We start from the raw sequence: 21,701 nt of genomic DNA on the forward strand, positions 1-21,701 counted from the left end.
GCAACAAAAAAAAACCAAACGAAATTTCTGATGAAGAATGGTGAAGAGACATAACACACCTAAACACCGCTACCTTACTGGGAAAGCATTTGCAAATCGCTGCACCTATTATTAGTACCCGATAACAAAATGAACCTCTGTGAACAGTCGACAAAAAAACATCAATAAAGTAATAATTAGAAAAAGGAACACACGATAACAAATACAGTCATGACGGGGGTAATTTTATTCGCATTTTTGTTACCCATTGCGCCCCCTTCCCATAACGATCATTTCAAATATATCCACAGCCACGTGCATGGCGGAACACATCCAGCAAACGGCGGCGTCCGTACCGTGTTTTGATACTACGCAGCGTCATGATCTGTTCCAGCGGGACCGCATCCGTACCCTCGATGCTATCCAATTCCGGCACATCGGCACCATCGAGCAGCGAAAGTGGTATCGCTTCTACCGCTATACCACACCCGAATCGACCGAACCGTACCAATTCTTCCGCTAGTGCAGTGGCGGGAAACGTTTCCTGGGGCTCAGTACCAAGATCGGTCAACATTTCGCTGAAACTCTGGTAGTAGGTGCTCAGCAGCTGATCGTAATGCATCATACGTAGTGTCTGATCGGTACAGCAGTACACAAACATAATAATGTCTAACACGGGTGATCCGCACCGTACCATCTGGAAGTCGATCATGCGAACGTCTTGCGGATGAAACAGAAAGTTGGGCAACCAACAGTCACCGTGCGTGAACACTGAGTAATGGTTGCGCGCATTCGACAGCTCCACCATCATGCCGTAGATGTCGCCGTCCAGGAAGGTTAGCACATCACGCTTGAAACTCGCCGTATAATCATCGGGATCTTCCATACAGCCGAGTTCGAGTGCTTCCTTGGAAATGGTAACCAAACGTTGCATAAAATTCTGATACCACGGTACGAGCCGCGCACTGTAGTACGTTTCCTGGAGTTGATTGGCCAACGATTCGAATGTGGCAGGTTCATGCAACTTCAGCGCAAAGGAGAGAGCATGAAAGCGCCCCAACGATCGAATGCACCGGAGACATTCGTCAAGGTTGATTCCTTCGCTCCTGTGGATGGTAAGGGTAAGTAAAGCGAATAAATGAAATACGTGTTCATATATTGGTTGATAATATAATTTTCTAGACTAGAGGAAACGGTCCGGATGTGATTCGATCCTGCCGTGTGAAGACCGGGTCCGTTGTCGCCACTCCACCAGCAGTAATCATTACGTTATAAAATTATTAAATTACAGGTCGATAAAACCATACAACCAAGCAATTGATTGACACTTCCTTCTTCTTAATACTTCCAATTGTTGGTTTCATTTTATTTGCTCCAGATTCGTCATTTTCTTCACTCCGAGTGAGGGAAACATTAATATCGGCAGGGCTTCCTCTCCATCACTCCCATCTCCTTCCTCAATCCAAATACCCCATATCGGTAGCGTGACGGAACATGTCCGTTAATCGGCGCCTTCCCGCCTGGCTTGCAATAGGGCGCAGTATCCAAATCGTTTCGATCGGAATCGCTTCCTCACCCTTGATCTTATCCAGATCCGGCACTTCCGACTCGTCCAGCAACGAAAACGGTATCGATTCAATGCCCATACCACACCCGAAACGTGCATACTGCTTCAGCTCCTTTTGCAGCTCCGCGTACGGGAACACGACCTCCGGATCGGAACCGAGATCACGCAACATCTCTGCCAACCCACCATAGTACGCATCGAGCAGCTCCTGATAGTGAGCCTCGCGCAACTCCTGGCTGGTGCACGAGTACACAAAGAAGGAAATGTCCAGCACGGGCGAACTGTACCGGGCCAGCTGAAAATCGATCATGCGCATCGCCGGCGTACTGTCGTGAAACATAAAGTTCGGCATCCAGCAGTCACCGTGATTGATGACCGAATTTTGGTTGCGGGCGTGCGTCAGGTAGACCATGTGGTCGTACAGATCGCAATCGAAAAATTTCTCCATCTTGCGCTCCAGCTCCGTGCCGGGATATTCGTGTGCCATCGCGTCCCGTGCAATGCCGAGCTGCACCTGAAGGAAGTTGTTGTACCACCATTTCAGCCGGGCATCGTAGTACGTTTCCTCCACGTGCTGATGTGCGATTTCGTGAAAGCGGTCCGGTTCCTGTTCCTTCATCGCTAGCGACAAGGCATGAAAGCGGCCAAGAGATCGCATACACCGCTGGCACTCCTCCAGTCCAACACCCGTGGCCCTAGGCAAGTAGTAAATGGGGAGAGGGCGAGAGTAAAGGAGGTTGAGAGTAAAAAAAGGTAATCGAAATAAAAAACTTGCTACACACACGTGTCACGTGGCACGGTCGTGGCAATGAATCAGGCGAAGCATGCAAAATAAGGCACAGGGCATAAGTGCAAATCATGGTGGAGCATTTCACCCAACAAAATGAATCTAAATAATCATGAATGGGGGATACTCACCTTGAAGCGGTCTTGTAGCCGTACTGGCCAAGGTCGTCCATTGCGATGAAATCGTTCACACCATCCGTGTACGCCACAAAACATCTAAAACGAAAAATGGATTCACATTAATCAGCCCGAAAACCTTCTCGGTCTCAACGTGGCCTTTCAATATCTTACCTATCGATGTCTTTAAACGGGTTGGCCGGTTTGCGCGAATCCTGAAAGCGGTACAGCTCCTTCAGTACCACGTTGTAAAAGTTGGCCTCATTGCGGAAAAAATCCGACGATCGGAACGTATTGCGACGTCCAACGTTCTTCGGAATCGTCTTCACGACCACATTTACCACCAACGGTTCCTGGTTCGGCTCGTTCGCTTCACCGGTCAGTTGAATGCGGTACAGCTCGCTCAAATACGCATCACCCTTGGCAAAATTCGTTTCGGGAATCTTCCAGCCAATACACCGCTTACCGCCAGCATTGCGGACAATCTCGTCCAGCGTTTCCTCGGTGAATTTCGGTGAAATATCACTCAACTTCACAGCAGCCCTTGGAGTATCCATGACGAACGTGGTGTACCGCCTGCTTTGCAAAAACCAAATGCCGAATCAACACAGCGGGGACGGTCGTTGTGTCCACGTTATCGCTCGGCTTATCGTGACAGCGGCTGTCTCACTGGGGGAACTTGTCCGGGCAGATTTCGTACTACACTTCGTACCGATTGGCGCACAATTGATCAATTAGAATACGGCTTCGTCGTACTAAAAAGGAAGAGCAAGAGGGAATCGTTTACACCAGCCACATCAGGGCCACATCACCACCAATTTTAGTTACCGTTTTATGTCGTCAATCAATAGAAACACACTCGGAGGGTATGAAAAAGAAAAGAGCATCAAGATAAGATGTGTTTGGAGGTGCTGAATGCGTGTGTACAAATGGGGAAGTGGTTTGCCAAAGATAGCTAAGCACGGAATATGCAGAAAAGAAAAACCACCCCCATCCTCCCTACGTAAATAACCTCACAAACACACAGTTACTACCGGAGCGGGTGTAACATTTTTGCCGGGTGATTGTATTTTTTTTTTCTATTCTTCATTCTTTATGTTGTTAGTTATGCGAAGGCAAGCGTACGGGTGGATTTCATGTTACGGTATGGGTGAGCACGCATATTGTTTATGTTTATATGAAGCAGTTCGCGCGGTGGTTAGCAGCTCCCACATGGGTGAGCAACATGGGTGTTGATGTGTGCGTGGTCGCAGCATGCAGGATCACCCTGTACAAGAGCAATGTGCGGAATATGAAAGAAAAAAGTCATGTAAGTTAATTATAATTGATTCTATTACAAATTACTTGAATTTCTAACCTAAATATCCATCTTACGCAAAAAACCGGCTTGTTTATTGATTCCTTGACTTGAAGCTGCTAATTTGAAACTATCACGATCTGAACCGGAGCTTATAAACACACGTTAATTTTCTCTCGCATTTTAGGCCAGCAGCTTTTTTTCCGTATGTTTTTGCTGAACTGAGCCAGCCAACAGAGGCTGATGTTTTTATGCATTCATTTTCCCGCGAGCTGCCGCATTGGGGTGGTTGTTGTCGGCGCCTTCTGGGACGATTCCCTTTTCTCGCATTAATTAGCTTGTTTGTTTCGGTTCCGTCTGTGTTTAAACATTATTCAGTAAGTTTTCCATTCGATAATATTGTGCGGTACGATAAGAGTGTGGTGGTGATGATGAAAGTTACATTTGTGCGATAGTGTGTTAGCGATGCGATAAGTGATCGATCGAAAAGAACGGAATTAAAGTGACGATCGCGTGCCGGCATCCTTTCGCAACCTGTTGCAAACAGTGGAAAATGGTATAGAACAAGAATCAACACAAGCGCACTTCATCGTACATGGCGTACAAATAACAGTTCCGATGTGAGGAGAACCAGCACACCAAATGTGCAACATTAAGCCACACGCTTCCTTCTATTCCCGTATCGGATGTATTGGATTTTTTTGTGTTTAAATCAGTGGCATGATTTATGCTCACAGGGGGTGAGAACGAAACACGACGGGCGCGGCGACGTCGAGCGTGAATAGCATATATTTTTGGAATGTGTGGTTTGTCCTGCCTGTCTGGCGGTATTACTCGAGCTGACGAGGGAGTAGTCATGGTTTCTTCTACCGGTAGGCATTTTTTCATGCTCAGATTTTCGTTTTGTCTAGTTACTTGCGTGTGTATGTTCGTTACGTAAGTGTGCAAGAACTTTTATGATTTCTTTCACCCAATGCATGGTGGAAAATAAGGCGAGTATGGCACGTGCCAAAGCGATCACCTTAATTACTGTTCAAATTGTCCTAAAAAAGCTGGTTTGCCGCGCAGAAATGCCATAGAACAACCTGCAAGCCCATGTGGTTATAACTCTGGACCAGTAAAACGGTAAAGAAAATTTTGAATTTTTTGCCTAAAAAACTTCAATGGTCAAAACAGAAAAAAAGGCCTTGAAAGCATAAAATTCTCGCGCTCGTAGTCTCCTTGTCCAGCGCACTGACCCATTCAAACACGTGTTTGTTTTGGTCGCTTATCATGTTCTTGTTTGGAATTATGAAATCATAAAAAAACCTACCAAAAATGGTAAAATGATTTCCTACAAACTGAAATTTGTGTTGTTTTCGGTGGGCTGTAGCACACCGTAAGCTTGTGGATTTAATTTTCCAAAAGAAAAAAAAAAGCTACCAAGAGAAAAGGAGAGACACATAGTGAGGCACACAAAGGTTCCTAGATTACGAGTATAAATTAAACATTCCAGCACGGGCAGCAACGAGATGCACAGCTCGATCGACCAGTTCATCGTTCTTGTTCTTTGTGAGTTATCAAACTGAACGCCGACCAAAAGGAGATAATGAATGAGTATTTGATGTTGTTACATTAACGACTCACCCATCTATTGGCGGGGTTGATTCGCGCGGTGTTCGATCGGTGTCGGCCATTTCTTGTCGATTGCTTGAACAAAACTTGTAATCCGCGCCGGATTAACAACGGTAATGATTGGCTTTATCTCGTCTGTGGTCCGATTTTAAGGGCTAGAAAAATCTTGTTCGCAACAACTATAAGTTTTTAAGGTAATATTTTGATAATTAATCGATGAATTGATTCGAAAGCAGTTCGCGATGTTCATATGAACCGAACGAACTCAACTTTTATGCGATCAGATTTCAGCTTCTGGTAGTGTTCCTTATCACACCAACGATTGACAAAAGTTTTTCGAACAAAAAATGCACATGAAATCTGGTCTTCTGCTCACGAAGAACACTTCTCAACAGTTGACGCATGGCCAGTTAATCCCTGCCGTAAAAACAGCATCCATCATCCGTCCGTCGACCGATCATCTCGCATTTCAACCCCGTTGATATGACGACATTTAGTCATCGTCCGGACTCTGTAGCCTCTTATCAGCGCCCAGTCTCGGCCATCCATCAGCACAATCCAGGCCAGGAGAATGCGTAGCTGTCGTCTTTCGTATTTAGTTTGGTTCGTTGTTTTACGCAGCCCGCAGGTCGTCCAGAAGTTAACCGTCGCTGACGGACATCAGTGAAGAGTGTGACGGACATCAGTCGTGGTAGTAGTTATTGGTTTAGGGCATGAAATGAAGAATCACTTGACATGTTTAATTGACCCTCTTCATTCACCTTGCCCACGGAGACACACAGCGCGCTTTAAGTGGGTGATACAGTTTCGGCGGAATTCGGTTAGAAATTGCAATAATTGATCCAAGGTCTGGGGCGTGTGATTTTCCTCTTTTTGTGACCTTAGCGATAAGGGATACATCATCACTCCAACTCGCTCATTCCAATGACCGAATGTTGTGTGTGACTCCGTCATTAAACTTCCGGTGGAAGTGATTTTACGATCGCTTTACAATGCCATTTGCAACCTCACCGAATGTCGGCTAATCATCGTCTATAATCTGTTTCGCAGGTTGCAATATTATCAGTTCCGTTCCGTCGGTAGTTTCTTTTGTTGCGAAACTGAGTGCCTTGAAAGTCAGTGATATTAGGACAGTTCTAGTAATGTGGCGCGGTACTGTGCAGTAACGACGTAAAGTGACTCTGTCCCTGTGCAATGTCCGGCGACAAGTGTGTTGTGACGAAGTGAATGTGCCTAACGACGGTACTGTTGTGTTTGGTGCATCAGTGTTACAGCGATTCTAGCCGCTCCCGGCAGCGCAGTCCAGCGCAAGTGATCGAACTAGTGTTTCACCGGTTTCCACGTGTCCACGCACCGCAGCGACGATGGACAGCTCCACGAAGCCGGTGAAGAAAAATCCTCGCAAGGGAGCATTCGCTCTGTCGCAGCTGTTCTTCGGCTGGTTGCTGCCACTGTTCTATCGTGGGTCGCGCCGCGGACTCGGTAAGGATGATCTTACCAAGTGTCTGCGGGCGGACCGATCCGAGGATCTGGGCGAAGAGTTGGAAGAGTAAGTTTGCACGTGTCAATCAAGTGGGTTGATAGTTTTGCGGTCAAGGTACTACGAATCTTGCTCTAGCGTATGTGCTTGTTAAATATCGTATAGATGCGTGGTGACCTACTGATTGATGCGATGGTTAAGAGTGACGTGTCTGTTATTTACTCTCATCGATTCATTCGTTCGTTCTTCGTGACTTGATGGTTCCTATAAAAAAAAAAACAAATGGATTATAAGGCTTAAAGTTTACACATTGGCACGATCTCTAGCTAATGTTCTTCATAAAAGAAATATGATCACCACGTTTGTTTTGCTGTCTAGACTTTAAGCTCCATACAAATTCTCCTTCATTTAACGCAACGCTTGCTATGATTAGCTTCTTCCCGCCAATGCTGATGAACGTTTTTGCTGTTCATTGTGTAACTCACAAAGCTCCAACCAGTTTTTACTCCACCTGTCGGCTACTTCACACCTGAGTTGGCCATCATTTTAATGATACCGTTTATCGCAACGGGAAGCATCCACAATCTTCTCAAGACTACTCCCAAGAGAAGATGGTTCATGGTTTATCAACTAGGAAGATTTATATCACCATGTTGTACGCCGTGTGTGTCCTTCAGTAAGACGTTTTTACGATAAGCATCTAGAAATGGGACGTTGCTATCATTCATAGCCACCACTAGGTTAGAACTAACCTGGGCCAATAATGATGAACTCGTGGTAGACAAAATAAATAGGTCTGCAAATACGCCTTGGGAAACCACAACCTTGAAACCTTGTTCGTTGAGTAAACACTCATTTTTCGTTAATTTTAGTTGACAAGCTTTTGTGGGAGTGGGATAAGGCCTTTTTTCTCTTTTTCGGTAGTCAAATTATACCTACCGCAGGAATCTCCAGGCACGAGGCGAATAAAGCGGATGCTGCAAATATCAACACAAAAATAATAGGCCCAGTATTTGGCTTTGCAACAACCTGTCCAACCTGCCACCGACAAGGGGCGCAAAGTGTGTAAATTATTCTACCATTTTTTTCCGTTCACCTATTCCTTTACCAAAACCTGTTTTTGGACAGTACTCGTTGGATCTTTTTCGTCGACGATCTACCATTAATAAAAGCAGCTTGTTCTTGTGAAAGACTAGCGAAGAAACCGAAATCGAAGCTACTTTAACGTTAAAGGCATGGTCATGGCCTATGCAAACGTGTCACTTAAATCGATCTTGTTAAGAGAAGTGAATGTTCTAGAATCCTAGTTCGCAAGATAATTTAAAACCAGATTTTTGGTGTCAAAGCGGTCTTCGACAGAAAAGCAGACAATTCAACCACATGGCCGAACGAATTACTCATCAACAAGACAATCAATCGATCAATCAAGTCCAATATTCTACTCCATCTCCTGCGATAGTTGCCGATTGGGTCAATTTTAAGAGCTCCAAAAATCTAGATTCATTCTAGAGGATCAACCAACTATGTAGTAAGCAAGAGAGGTAGAATTATCGCTCAAGGAAGAACCCACGGCACATCAGCACACATTGTGTGCTTGATTGCGCTACAACATCCAATAAGCACGCATCGATTATAATCCCCAAGTCAGCTTGCAGCGGTGCACCTCTTCTGATGCATTGGTTTATTGCACGGAAATCATAATAAAATTCTCTCCTTATCTGTGCCTTCTCTCCCGTTAGGCAATGGGAAAAGGAAGTGTCCCAGGCGCGTATCGCAAGCCGCGAACCAAAGCTACGCAATGCCCTGTTCCGAACGTTCTACAAGCAGAGTCTCTTCGATGGATTTCTAATATTTTTATTCGTTTTGATAAAGTAAGTGCTTCTCTCTTTCGCTCTGGCAGTGGTTGCGTCTTTTTGCTCCCTAACGCTAGCCTTACCAATTTCAAAAATGCCTTCCAGGACCATTCTTCCGGTAGTACTTGCCCAGTTGCTGATACAATTTCAAGCACCCACCAACTCTACACACGTTGCTGTGGCAAGTATCGATAATGATCTGATCACCACTGTCCCACCGATGGCAATGCCACTGATGATGCTGCCGGACACTACACAATCCCATCTGGAAAATCTTGTGTTCGACGAGACGGCCATGATAAATAAACGGCGCCGGAAGCGAAGGATCCGAATCGACGATGATAAACCGGCGCCTGGCAATAGTATTGGTGGAAGCAAGCCATCCCTCGGCCAAGAAGGTAATGCATTTTCAAAAGCCTTTCTTCGTGATTTCGCGCATGGATCCCGGAAAATTCTAATCAGTTCTCAACCGCATAACTTTCCGATGCGAGTGATGTACTCTAGTTTTACGCATCTTATTATTCGCAACAACTATCTTATCAAGGATGATTAGCAAAACAATCCACCATGAGCCACGATTAATTAACATGTTTCTGCTTTTTCTCTCTACTATTTCATAACTGCGTCCCTAGATGATAGCTTACCGACAACATTATTCCCCGACGTTAGCGATCCGTTGCTTGGGGCTGACGATCCAGCAACGGCAACCACCAACAGCACCCTAATAGACGATCTTTCCGACTTTCTGAACCATGCCTGGAATGATGCCTTTTGGCTTTCGGGGCTGCTCGTCCTGTTGACACTGTTTGGATGCTTTTGCTGTCACCATTCCGATCTGCGGGAGCGTTTGGTTGGTGCGCGAATGCGTATTGCCTGCTGCTCACTTATCTATCGCAAGACGCTCCGAATGTCGAGGAAGGCGGCCGGACAAACGCCGGCAGGCTATATGATCAACTTACTGTCGAACGATGTGAGCCGGTTGGATTACGGGTTTATCTACGTGCACTACGTGTGGGTCCTGCCGTTCCAGGCTTGCTTTACGTGCTATCTCATCTGGCGCCGGGTACAGTGGGCCGCCATCGTCGGTGTAGTTGGACTGCTGGTAAAAACGATTCCCGTACAAACGGGGCTCAGTCGATTGAGTTCCATCATTCGTATGCGTGTGGCCAAAAAAACGGATCAGCGCGTTGGCATCATGAACGAACTGATACAGGGCATCCAGGTGATCAAGATGTACGCATGGGAGAAACCTTTCCATAAGGTTGTTTCGATTGCCCGCAAGAAGGAAGTGCGCCAGATACGGTGGGCATCGTACATCCGTGGTATCTATCTAAGCACGATGGTGTTTACCGAGCGATCGACACTGTTTCTTGCGATCGCTTGCTGTGTGATCGAGGGACGTTCCATTACGGCTGATATCGTCTTCCCGATGGCACAGTTTTTTAACATTCTCCAACTAACGGCTGCCATCTTTTATCCACTGGCTGTATCGCTTGGAGCCGAAGCACTCGTGTCGATCGATCGCATACAGGAATTTCTTGCGTTGGAGGAACACGACTCAAACCCGCCGTCACCGAACGGCGGCTTGCAACGCAATCTAAACGATCTGCATCTGTCAGAGGACAATAGCAAGCCTGCGATTGAGCTACACAAGGTTACTGCTAGTTGGGAAGAAACGACCGAAAAAACGTTAAAAGACATCACCGTCAAGATCGATGCGGGAAAATTGCTGGCTGTGATTGGACCAGTCGGTGCAGGCAAAAGTTCACTGCTACAGATGCTGCTCGGTGAGCTTCCGATTCAAAATGGGACAGCCACGATCAATGGGGATGTTTCGTACGGATCGCAAGAACCGTGGCTTTTTACCGGTACTGTGCGAAATAATATTCTGTTCGGATTGCCGTACGATCGTCATCGCTATCAGGCGGTAGTGCGACACTGTGCTCTTGCGACAGACTTTCAACAACTACCGGACGGTGATAAAACGGTTGTAGGAGAACGAGGTACCTCTCTCTCGGGAGGACAGCGTGCCCGAGTTAGTTTGGCGCGTGCCGTGTATAACAATGCTTCCATCTACCTGCTCGATGATCCACTGAGTGCCGTCGATGCGCATGTTGGTAAGCATCTGTTCGACGAAGTGATCGGTCCACGAGGGTATCTAGCGCAGAAGCAGCGAGCAACACGTGTCCTGGTGACCCATCAGGTACACTTCCTCAAGGAGGCGGACTGGATCGTAATAATCGAGGGTGGTAAAATAGTCACGCAAGGCACGTACACGGAACTGGCAAATGGAAAGGTAGATTTCGGTAAGCTGCTGAAACCGACCGGATCGGAGAAGAGTGCTGCGGACGAGAACGTACTATCGGCGGACATTCCTGAAGATGAAATACCGTTCATCGATGGTGTAACACTCGATGGGTATAAGCTGCTGAAGGGCAGTACCGTTTCGTTACGAGGCATTACGCCGAGCTCTTGTGCGGTAAGTTCCGTATAGGCCAGATTCTAATCTGTTTAGTAGTGATAGGCAAAATGCTGCTTCAATCAATTCCCGAAATTTCGATCAATTCAGAAATTGTTTAGTTTAGTTCTAAGAAACGGTATCGGTTTCGAAATCGGTTCCGGAATCGGTCCTGAAACCAGTAACGTTTCCGAACACGCAATCGGAACCAGCTAGTGTCCATCACTGTCGTGTAGTATGCATTCATTAATCTTTTCCGCCCATGTTCATGCCTTTTTCCAGTCCAGTGTGGCCGACAATCTTGGTCGGCAGGTGGCCGAGGACCAGGCAGAAGGAAGCATTTCGTGGCGCGTCTGGGCGACGTACTTCCTGTCAGGCGGCAACATACTGATGCTGCTGTTCACCTTCTTTATGCTGCTATTCTCACAAGCGATCGTCAGTGGGTCGGATTATTTTGTGACGTACTGGACGCGACAGGAGGAGCTGCGGTTGGTGAACGAATTCGCAGTCCACACGTCGACTGTCGATTTTCTGTACACGTACGGTGTAATCATTATCTGTGTGGTCGCATTCACCATCTTCCGAGGTTATCTGTTTTTCAACATTTGTATGAAAGCATCCCGGAATCTGCACGATCGAATGTTTGCACGTATCCTAACAGCTCCGATGCGGTTTTTCGATACGAATCCTTCGGGTCGTATTCTTAACCGCTTCTCGAAGGATATGGGAGCGATCGACGAGTTGCTGCCGAAGGCGATGATAGAAGCCATTCAGATACTGTTAGTTATGACCGGTATCTTGACGATGATTACGATCGTGAATCCACTGTTGTTAGTACCGCTGTTCGGAGCAGTTGTACTGTACGCGTTAGCACTTAAGCTATATCTGCGTCCGATTCAAGACTTGAAACGATTGGAAGGAATCAGTAAGTAGAAGAACAAGACGCGTAAAAGAAGATTCTAATGATTCTAATTCTTGTACGACAACAGCACGCAGTCCGGTGTTTTCACATATTTCCGCCACATTGTCCGGCTTGTCTACCATCCGTTCGAGCGGAGTCCAGGAGAAGATTCGGGAAGAGTTTGACGATCTGCAGAACGTACACTCGGCCGTATGGCAGCTGACAATGGCTAGCAATGCTGCTCTCGGACTGTGGCTTGATTGTATCAGTACGGCATTCGTGGCTTGCGTCACGTTTAGCTTTATTGTACTGCATCAGGGTACGATTATTGATTGTAAATAAGAAGTTCCAAAGATCCATTTACTAAATGCATCCTTGTTTCACAGATACTTTCAGTGCTAACGTGGGCTTAGCCATCTCGCAGGCACTCATCCTTACCGGTATGGTACAGTACGGTATCCGCCAGACGACAGAATCGATTCAACAAATGACAGCCGTCGAACGTGTGGTACAGTACACCGAAATCCCTCCCGAAACGGATCCACCAAAGGTGCCACCGGGTGATTGGCCGTGGAAAGGTCAGCTACAGTTCCACAACATGTCACTCCGCTACGAACAGGACGCACCGCCTGTGTTAAAGCAGTTGGAGCTTGTTATCGAACCCACCTGGAAGGTGGGAATCGTTGGTCGTACGGGTGCGGGTAAATCATCCCTCATTGGTGCCCTTTTTCGATTGGCACGTATCGAGGGACGCATCATGATCGACGGTATCGATACGGGTGTAATTTCACTCGAAGCGTTGCGTTCGAAGATATCGATTATCCCGCAGGATCCGGTCCTGTTCAGTGCCACCATACGCTACAATCTGGATCCATTCAACCTGTACGACGACGATATGCTGTGGCGTGCGATCGGTGAGGTAGAGCTTCGTTCCGCCATCAGCGGGCTGGACTTTATGGTGACGGAGGGTGGCACAAACTTCAGTGTCGGCCAGCGGCAGTTGATCTGCTTAGCGCGAGCAATACTACGGAACAACAAGATTTTAGTGCTGGATGAAGCTACTGCCAATGTAGATCCACAGTAAGTACGACCACAGGAGCACGTGTTTTATGAGGTGCCTGTGCTTACGGTACTCTTTTTACATTGGCATTTTTTTTAGGACGGACGCTTTGATACAGACAACTATACGGGAAAAGTTTAAACACTGCACGGTTCTGACAGTTGCGCATCGTCTGCACACGGTAATGGATTCCGATCGCATACTCGTAATGGATGCTGGTGAAGCACGAGAATTCGATGCTCCCCATGTGCTGTTGCAGCAGGAGGGTAGTATACTAAAGGACATGGTCGAAGCTACCGGACCATCCGAGTCGGAATCTCTGAAGCGTATCGCTGCGGACACTTATGCACGAATGGATCCGAATCGACATCTCATGAACGGTATGCCGAATCCGTGGCGTTTCGGCAAAGAAGCACCGCAATGAATCGCAAACATGTCACACTAATTAATCGTTAATTTAGGAAATGATTTTCTGCTCACTACGAGAGAGCTACCGGTACTGCCTTTTAGGTTAGTTGCTAAGCCTTATCGAACAGGAACAATGGCAGGGAATCAAAAGAGAAAAAAAACGAACACCTCACAGGGGTGAAGGGGGGGGGGGGGAGGGGGTGTGGTCATTCATCGGTGCAATGAGCTACTTAGAGATTGTGGAAGATTTTCAGCGTTGCTTTTGCAACGTGTTAAAGTGTTTTTTGTTTTGTTTCGTTTACTTGGTCTAGCTGTTTAGCGTTTATATGACTACTTACATGTGTACGGTACCTTTACGATCGATCAACGATAATACACTAAATGTAATTTAAATGCTAAGTATCATCACGTCCCAGGATTGTGGCTAATGGCCAAAAGTTTACAAATTAAATGATGGAATTTTCAATAATTTTATCACTTTTTTTAATCTTCGGTGTACGTCATGATGACTTGGTCAGGTTATCTGCTACATTGGTTGTAGCTCATTGACCGTGCGTTAATAGTGATATAAACTTGGTTTAGAGGTTTGGAATGTCGACATTCAAATTCAAATATTCATCCTTCGCTCGCCACGTGGTCGATCCTGCTTGATTCAAAAATATAACATCGAATTGCTATGTTTTATGCTCCCAAGAAGAAAAAAACATCGCATTCAGTTTGACAGCTGAGGTTGCGCACCGCTATTGTTTTGGTCCGCAGCGGTTTGTTTACTTTTACTTTATCAGTACAAATATCGAGTGGAAAAGATGCACGTCTACCTAACCGCGCTAGTCACCGCAAGTGCTTTTCAATCAGCAGTATTAATATAAAAACGAAAAAAAATGAAATTACTCGTGGTGGCTGTGATAATTCACGTACTCTTTTTACTATCCATTTTCTACATCCATTTCCAATCGCCGATACTGAAAGGGCTTCCGGATGGAGCAGAACACGATCAACCACCGGCCGATAGGTACGATAAGATGTTTGCGTAGTTACAATCATAACCAATAATTTACATGCTTTAGGTTGGTGCTATTCGTTGGGGACGGTTTGAGAGCCGAATCATTTGTTAAGCACAATCTAAACCGTACCAACTTTCTGAGGAATACTCTACTCGCCGAGGGTGTGTTTGGAATATCGAGTACCCGTGTGCCAACGGAATCACGACCAGGACATGCCGCTCTATTGGGTGGTAAGGAAGCAGCACACGCACACACAATCTTTCTTCCGAGGTACACTAGGTAACATTTCGCATCCACATTCAGGCGTTTACGAAGATCCAAGTGCCGTTTTTCGTGGATGGAAAGAGAACCCGGTCGAGTTCGATTCCGTACTTAATCGTTCCACCGTCAGCTATTGCTGGGGTAGTCCCGATATAGTGCACATGTTTTCCCGTGGAGCCACACCCGGTCGAGTGCACGTGGCCGCGTACGATAGTAATGATGAAAGTTTCGCCCAATCCGCCAACACCTCACTGCTGGACATTTGGGTGTTTGATCGGGTACGGCAGTTTCTGGCCAGCAAACAAACGGAAAGGGAGATTTTGTCGCAGAAGAAGGTTATTCTATTTCTACATCTACTCGGACTGGATACGGCGGGGCATGTTCACAAACCGCATTCCGAGTAAGTGAAGAGGGAAGCAACTTTTGGCTGATGAATTTATCCCTTTCATCGATATGTATGTTGCAGATTATTTACAGAAAATCTTATTACTGTGGACAAAGGAATTGAATCGATCGTGAGACTGGTAGAGCAAGCCACAGCGCATGATGGGCGGACTGCGTATATCTTTACATCTGACCACGGTATGACGGATCAAGGATCGCACGGTGCAGGAGATCCGCTAGAGACGGATACGCCTTTTCTGGCGTGGGGTGCCGGTTTTAAGCATTGGAAGGAGACAATTCCCGTACCGGACAATGGGTAAGTGTGGAAACGCGTTTCCTTTTGTGTGGTAGCGTTGTTAACCCGTTCCCTTTCATTTAGTCTCGTGCTGGAGCTGAACAAGCAGCGCATCCCAGTGCATCGCATAAATCAAGCGGATGTTGCACCCCTTATGTCGGCCGTACTGGGTATAAGTGTACCAAAGAACAGTCTAGGACGGTTACCTCGGTCCCTGTTGAACGTTTCAGAGGTTAGTATTATTAGTTTGCCCGTGTAATGTATACATCGTTGGCTGATAAATTGCCAGGATATATTAAAATACGGGACAAATTGGGATTTTTACGAATACGACGGGACAACAACTTCTGTTTGAAAAAAAAACGGGACTTTCACGTTACATACGGTACGTCTGATCAGTCTACGGTTAATATACAATAAATTTTCAGGAGTATGCAGCCTGGGCGATGCGTAACAATGCAGACCAACTACTCGCCCAGTACCACCGCTGGCAACGGAAATCCGAGGGCAAAATGTTGCAATGGTTAGAGAGCACAAAGCAAACGAGCTTTAAGGTGTTGATAGAAGCACTGCAGACCGAGATAGGCGATGCAACATACCGGAAACAATACACAGAAGTGGTGAGCCTTTAAAGATATCGGCAGTTAACACGCTATTTAATTGCTAAGCTTCATTCGTTTTCCAGCAATCATTGTGTAAAATGTTGATCGATACAACGCTAAACGCCATCGAATACTTCCAAAGCTACTACAAACCTCATCTGTTCGTGGCACTTACACTGACCATGTTCGGATGGTTATTGCTGCTTGCTAAGGAAACTTTTGCTCCATCGAAAAGCCGTGTCTTTTTGCTCAGTCGATCCGTTGCATTTACAGCTGTGATATTGGCGCTTTTTGTGGTGCTTTTCAACATTGGTATGTCATTTGTCTATACACTTTCACACATAAAACCCTAACTTACCTGCTCCGGTTACAGCACAAGACACACCATCCGTGGTAATATTGTACTTTGTCATTCCCATCACACTTTGGGGCTACATTGGATCTCATTGGCGAGCATATGCTCCACTGTTGCGCGGGAAAGCCGTAATGTATGGTGCCGGATTCATCGTCGTAGCAGAAGCATTGGTAATGCAGCCGTTTTTTTAAAAGATCTTGCTAAATTTTTAATCATCTTCTGCAGGTATTTGCATTTTTAGATCGACGAATTTTAACTCCTTTGCTGTGGATTCATTGTCTAATCGTGATAAAACCAATGCTGACAGAAAAAGGAAATGGGTTCAATGGAAGCAGATCCATAGTACTGCAGTGGATAGTTTGTAATCTTCTGCTATCCGGATTTTTCTTGCTTCCCACCATCGGGCGTGATAATTCAAACGTTTTCCTATTGTAAGTATAAATCATTTAACCCTATTCCAGGCAACCAGGTTACACGGGTAGTCATCAACTTGGGAGGCTTATAACTTTTTTATACGTAATCCTATTGTGGTGTTATATTCTAATGAAAATTAAATTAACTTTTCATCTTTCTATTAACATACATATGACAGCTCTACTCTGAGTCATTTTCAAGTTATAAGTATGCAAAAAAGACATGTTTCTTTTTTTTCGAAAAATTTTGAAACTGTTAAAATAATTATTTAAATTTTTTACACAATTTTCGCAATAAAACTCTTCTTGCAGCTATTATAAACTCGTGGTTTACAATTCTATAACCTGTTGGAAACATTTTGTTGTCATATTTTGTTAAATCGTTTCAGTGCTTCATGAAACATTTGAAAATTTTTAGTTTGGAAATTACTTCGAATTGAGGCAACACATTTAATTTAATAGAAATAAGAAGAGATTCCTTAACATTCATCAGAATATGGCATTGTTAATGAATTGCGTATCAAAAAGTTAAAAGCCTGAAAAAATCCTTTTTTTAAACTCTCCTATCAATGCTTTAACAGGTGCCTTTCCATTATTGTTTGGACCATAACCAATACGGTGGTTGCGAATGGATCGAAACAATCTTCAATCTACAAAGCCATTGCTTTGCTAGTGCAAACACTGCAAGCATTAAATTTATTCTTTCTAATTTATCTAATCGAACGGTCATCGATCACCGTTCCACAGTGGAGTCGATCGTTGTGCTGGATCTTTTCCGGTGAGTTTAATAGCGAATTTTCTTCCCCTAAAACACACACAACATTTAATCTGCGACGCGATATTATTTTAGCCTCCGGATTGCTATTACCATTCTGCACGACTACATCCATTCCACAGCGCATTCTAGCATTGTTCAGCGGTTTAAGTGGACCATACATGATGCTTTCACTATCCTACGAACCGTTGTTTTTGCTTTGTCTCTGCTACACACTCTACCTGTGGCTTAGTGTGGAAAACAGTACACGCAACAAGCGGATAAAGGTGATTTAAAAATTGGTTCTTACCTTTCTTCATTCGTTAAAGTGTTTGTTCTGTTATATAAAATCTATTCACCAGCTGGATGGATTCTATTTTTCCTCCTCTTATCACACGGAAGGGAACGGAATTGATTTTGCACAGACACGACGTACTTTTGGCTTTGTATGTACCCCATGATGGAGCTCAAACTCGATCTCGATGCTGTAAATGTGATCCATTTTATCATTTCAGATGCTTTTTCTGCTTGCTTCCTTCTTCGGGACGGGCAATCTAGCAACGGTTAGCTCGTTCGACCCGAACTGGGTGCGGTGCTTTGTGAGCACCTTTTCACCGTTCACGATGATGGCACTGATTGTGCTGAAGCTGCTCATACCGGTGCTTTTGCTGGTGTGCGTTTTGAAAGCGATGGGTATCGTATGTTCGGTAAGCTATTCAATTCGTAGCAGATTCAGCAAAAAGAAAGATTATTTTGTGTCATCTCGTATATCATTCACAGGTACAAAAGACGAAACTGTTTAGCCTCACACTGATCGTGTGCGACTGGATGTGCTTGAACTTCTTTTTTCTTGTCCGGAACGAAGGCTCGTGGATGGACATAGGATCTTCCATCTCGCACTTTGTAATACTGGAATGTACGACGATCGTAGTTATGATGCTGTACGAATTCGCACGTCTCGTCACGGAAGTATCGCTAGCTTCGAAAAACAGCTCCGAAGCGCGCAAACATTTGCAGGAAGATTTCATCTTATCCCACAATTTGCCATACTCCAATAAAGAAAGAATTGAGTAGACGTAACCCTCACTCTTGCGACGATCCTTCTTCCACGAAATACTCCTGCGTACTTTCTGCATTCGTTTCCGCCAACAGGTGTTTCTGATGGATTTTAAGATGCTGGGCAACGGCATTACTTTTCGTAAAACCTTTCCCACAGACGTGGCAGGCGTACGGTCGTTCGCCAGTATGGATACGCCGATGTGCCGTTAGGTCACACTGTTGCGAAAACTTTCGCTCACACAGATCACACTCATACGGTTTCTCGCCCGTATGTGTCCGCATATGCAGCTGTAATAGAAACACGCGGGCAAAGGCACGATTGCAAACCGTGCACACATGCGATTTTTCATTCGTGTGCCGCCGCATATGTACCTTAAGATTACTACTCTCGGTAAACCGTTTGTCGCATATGGGACAGGAGTATGGTTTCGTACCGGAGTGTCGTCGTTCGTGCAAGTCCAGGGCGGAAAGCGTTTTGAAGCGCTTTATACAGTACCTACAACCGTACGGCCGTTCGCCAGTATGCGTACGGAGGTGCGCCGTAAGTGCGGATTGTGAAATCCACCGTTTATCGCAGTACGTACATAAGAAATGCTTTTTCTGTTGCCGTTGGTCGGAAGTATTTTGATCGCTTAAGACGCTTTTAGACTGATGATGGCTTTCTACACAATAAGTTTGATGTGATTTTAGTGACTCGGGACTATGGAATAGAAACGAATGGAAAAAAAAAAGTATTAGACAAGAAGCACAAAAATAGGACGCAGAATAGCGCACATACCCATCACATCTCGTCAAACATTCTTCGCAAGCAACAATGCTGTGTGACAGTAAATGTCGAGCATAGTGCTTTGAAGTAACGAAACTGGCCCCACAGTATTCACAGCTGTAGTTAAATTCGAGCTTTGCGTCCATCAGATCCATATTGAATCCTTCCTCAAGATCACCAATATTTGTTTCGTCTACCGTTTGAATTACTCCGAAGGTTTTCCCATTTTCATGGCCCTCGTAACTCACATCACACAGATTATCGTCTGGCTCGATCTCATCCTCCTCGATCAGTGAATCAGTACCGTGTAAAATTGTATCGCTATCACAAAGTACATGTAGTTGTTCCGTTTCATCCGTAGTCTCTTCGATCATTCTTGCTTGGGGCTGCTGTAAACAAAGCAGCAATTCCATCGTATTTGTACCAGTTTCTTCTCCGTCTTTCACAATAGCAGCATCATCCACAAATTGTTGCACCATATCCAGCGATTGTTCTTTCTCCACTTTAGTTTCTGTTTCAAACAGATGTGTTTCTGGTGTTCCCGGTGGCACTAAAACGTACGCTACGTTCTCACAACCTAACCCAGTCACACTTCCGTCTTCTATTGCCACTTCAGCAATTACGCTATCATCATGTGCATCATCGTTTGCGATGAGGTTCATAAGCAGATCGTTGGTTTTCCGGCAACGTAACACAAAACGCTCCGCTATCGCTAGGTCATTCAGGCAATTGCCGCAGATGTGTTTGGAAAAGGCATCGTTTTCGAATATCTACAAAAAGGATCGATCGTTATGAGCGCATTTAGCTGACCCAGAAGAGCTGTAAGATGATTACCACAATAGCTCCATTCCGGGCGATTAGGTCGCAGATTTTCATGTTGAATTCATCGAGAGTATCAAACACATACACCATATCCTTATCCTCCATCAGACAACAGCGACAGTTTGTAGCTAAAAACACTACTTCCTCCATTGCTAACGACGACTTACTCTTGAGTATCGTAGACCTGCAGGGAATCTTTTTTAAATAAATTTATTGCGGCATTTGTAATATAATGCTGTTTACCTTTCCGTGCGGTTTGTTGTCGAGGCTATTTGTTTATGTGTGGTTTTCATTTGACAGATGCAGTTGACAGAAGGCATGCCTTTTGGCGTACCAAAATGAGATCGCTTCACGCACTATTTAAATTACGATTCTATTGGATGCTAATTAAAAGTTAATGCATAACTTAAATGGTAAATTTTATATTAACATTTTTCCACTCAGCTTGCTTTCGTATAGCAGGAACTTAAATGTTCTATATATTCGTAAACAACGTTTTCCTGCTGCACCCATGGAGTAAATAAAAGGGCATACTTCACCTACTAACGGAAGGTAATTTTCAAAAGCAAAACAAACGTCCCGGAAAGTGCGTGGAATAGTGGCCAGCTAGCGGTCTACAATTTAGCAAAAATGGAAGATTCTCGTTACCTCATGAATCAAACGGAGCTTCTAGCTACACATCAAGATGAACTGAAACAGGAACTGTTGAAGTATTATCGAACATCGCTCATTATTAGTGTGCTAAAACAATCAGATGCTCCCATATCCGTAGAACACCGAGCACTGTTGTCAATGTACAAACACGACGGAGATCTTCCTTTGGGTAAGCTTTGCTAGAAATATTGCTTTCTATAATGCGAGTTTTCCACATGCACATTATTCAACCGGACTTACAGGACTAGATCACATACGTAACGTTGATATTAGCTATCATGAGCGGATAGCTATTGGCAAGTACATCGAAGCAAAGATCACCGAGCAAGTGCGTCCATTCTTGGAGAAAGCAAAGCGATTCAGTGGTGGCGAACTGGCGGAACTATCTGTTACCCAGTTTCAAGAACACTACAAAAACCTTCAGCTCGATCAAGAACGGCAAGAGCTGACGGATAAGCTGGCACAGTTAAAAGTGCGCAAATTGCAGCTTATGAAAGCATGTGCCGAAATCCGTACCGGACCGTACCAGCGTAACAACGTCGAGCTGAAGCATGCCGAGGCACGCACCATGCAGCATAAAACCGAGTAAGTACAAACGGGAGTTGCTGTTGTCGGCTTTTGAGGCATGTGAGTAATTCAATTTTGTTTTTATTTTCAGATTGTTCCAAAAGTTGATAGCGAACGAGATTGCGAACTGCACACCTCATGCTGTAAAAGCTATCAAAGAGGTAGCGGCTAACATCAACACTTTGCTAGGTAATGATAGTAAATAAGAGCAAACCGTGGTGGCTATATATATGTATTTTTTATTA

The 21,701-nt window shown here is 45.0% G+C and overlaps 6 protein-coding genes across 6 annotated transcripts in view; 3 read left to right on the forward strand and 3 right to left on the reverse strand.

Moving 5' to 3' along the window:
* Window positions 1–274: 274 nt before the first annotated feature.
* LOC126565178 (uncharacterized) lies at window positions 275–1,244 on the reverse strand. The gene is made up of 2 exons (XM_050222329.1): window positions 1,198–1,244; window positions 275–1,085 (listed from the first exon to the last, which is right to left on the reverse strand). Exons 1-2 carry the CDS (start codon window positions 1,242–1,244, stop codon window positions 275–277), a joined length of 858 nt encoding a protein of 285 aa, XP_050078286.1.
* A 192-nt stretch (window positions 1,245–1,436) lies between these two features.
* On the reverse strand, window positions 1,437–3,010 carry LOC126558112 (uncharacterized). The gene is made up of 3 exons (XM_050214065.1): window positions 2,624–3,010; window positions 2,465–2,548; window positions 1,437–2,241 (listed from the first exon to the last, which is right to left on the reverse strand). Exons 1-3 carry the CDS (start codon window positions 3,004–3,006, stop codon window positions 1,437–1,439), a joined length of 1,272 nt encoding a protein of 423 aa, XP_050070022.1. The 5' UTR covers window positions 3,007–3,010.
* Window positions 3,011–6,569: 3,559 nt separating this feature from the next.
* LOC126559660 (ATP-binding cassette sub-family C member 4) lies at window positions 6,570–13,536 on the forward strand. Its single transcript, XM_050215830.1, has 8 exons — window positions 6,570–6,909; window positions 8,580–8,711; window positions 8,799–9,091; window positions 9,326–11,172; window positions 11,434–12,076; window positions 12,141–12,371; window positions 12,439–13,132; window positions 13,212–13,536. Exons 1-8 carry the CDS (start codon window positions 6,725–6,727, stop codon window positions 13,534–13,536), a joined length of 4,350 nt encoding a protein of 1,449 aa, XP_050071787.1. The 5' UTR covers window positions 6,570–6,724.
* Window positions 13,537–14,401: 865 nt separating this feature from the next.
* On the forward strand, window positions 14,402–18,662 carry LOC126559744 (GPI ethanolamine phosphate transferase 1). Its single transcript, XM_050215917.1, is given in 12 exon segments — window positions 14,402–14,532; window positions 14,588–14,754; window positions 14,828–15,185; window positions 15,252–15,696; window positions 15,893–16,084; window positions 16,150–16,378; window positions 16,440–16,591; window positions 16,647–16,852; window positions 17,416–17,612; window positions 17,685–17,875; window positions 17,951–18,295; window positions 18,369–18,662. Coding segments are annotated over 12 exon segments (2,907 nt in total).
* A 9-nt stretch (window positions 18,663–18,671) lies between these two features.
* The window catches only part of LOC126565188 (zinc finger protein 845-like), a 252,910-nt gene continuing 249,880 nt past the window's right edge, over window positions 18,672–21,701 (reverse strand). Inside the window, exons 2-4 of the mRNA XM_050222340.1 lie at window positions 20,248–20,387; window positions 19,426–20,183; window positions 18,672–19,347 (exon numbers count right to left, since the gene is read on the reverse strand). Of these exons, the coding sequence (XP_050078297.1) occupies window positions 18,672–19,347; window positions 19,426–20,183; window positions 20,248–20,385 (1,572 nt within the window). The 5' untranslated portion in view covers window positions 20,386–20,387. The remainder of the gene's footprint in view (window positions 19,348–19,425; window positions 20,184–20,247; window positions 20,388–21,701) is intronic.
* Window positions 20,866–21,662, forward strand: LOC126559039 (uncharacterized). Its single transcript, XM_050215141.1, has 3 exons — window positions 20,866–21,058; window positions 21,132–21,474; window positions 21,548–21,662. The coding sequence occupies exons 1-3, from the start codon at window positions 20,866–20,868 to the stop codon at window positions 21,660–21,662; spliced, it is 651 nt and encodes a 216-aa protein (XP_050071098.1).

This window comes from Anopheles maculipalpis, chromosome 2RL (genome assembly GCF_943734695.1).
Source record: "Anopheles maculipalpis chromosome 2RL, idAnoMacuDA_375_x, whole genome shotgun sequence".
In the NCBI taxonomy this organism is placed as follows: domain Eukaryota; kingdom Metazoa; phylum Arthropoda; class Insecta; order Diptera; family Culicidae; genus Anopheles; species Anopheles maculipalpis.

Bases quoted from the DNA above. Each gene is read 5' to 3' on its own strand.
- LOC126565178 (XM_050222329.1), bottom strand. From the start codon at position 1,244: ATGATTACTGCTGGTGGAGTGGCGACAACGGACCCGGTCTTCACACG. The intron at 1,086-1,197 runs GCAGGATCGAAT...TACCATCCACAG, and splicing joins ACGGACCCGGTCTTCACACG to GAGCGAAGGAATCAACCTTG.
- LOC126558112 (XM_050214065.1), bottom strand. From the start codon at position 3,006: ATGGATACTCCAAGGGCTGCTGTGAAGTTGAGTGATATTTCACCGAAA. The intron at 2,549-2,623 runs GTAAGATATTGA...TTTTCGTTTTAG, and splicing joins CCGTTTAAAGACATCGATAG to ATGTTTTGTGGCGTACACGG. The intron at 2,242-2,464 runs GTGAGTATCCCC...CTACTTGCCTAG, and splicing joins GGCTACAAGACCGCTTCAAG to GGCCACGGGTGTTGGACTGG.
- LOC126559660 (XM_050215830.1), top strand. From the start codon at position 6,725: ATGGACAGCTCCACGAAGCCGGTGAAGAAAAATCCTCGCAAGGGAGCA. The intron at 12,077-12,140 runs GTAAGTAGAAGA...GTACGACAACAG, and splicing joins GAAACGATTGGAAGGAATCA to CACGCAGTCCGGTGTTTTCA. The intron at 12,372-12,438 runs GTACGATTATTG...CTTGTTTCACAG, and splicing joins CTTTATTGTACTGCATCAGG to ATACTTTCAGTGCTAACGTG.
- LOC126559039 (XM_050215141.1), top strand. From the start codon at position 20,866: ATGGAAGATTCTCGTTACCTCATGAATCAAACGGAGCTTCTAGCTACA. The intron at 21,059-21,131 runs GTAAGCTTTGCT...CCGGACTTACAG, and splicing joins CGACGGAGATCTTCCTTTGG to GACTAGATCACATACGTAAC. The intron at 21,475-21,547 runs GTAAGTACAAAC...TTTTATTTTCAG, and splicing joins ACCATGCAGCATAAAACCGA to ATTGTTCCAAAAGTTGATAG.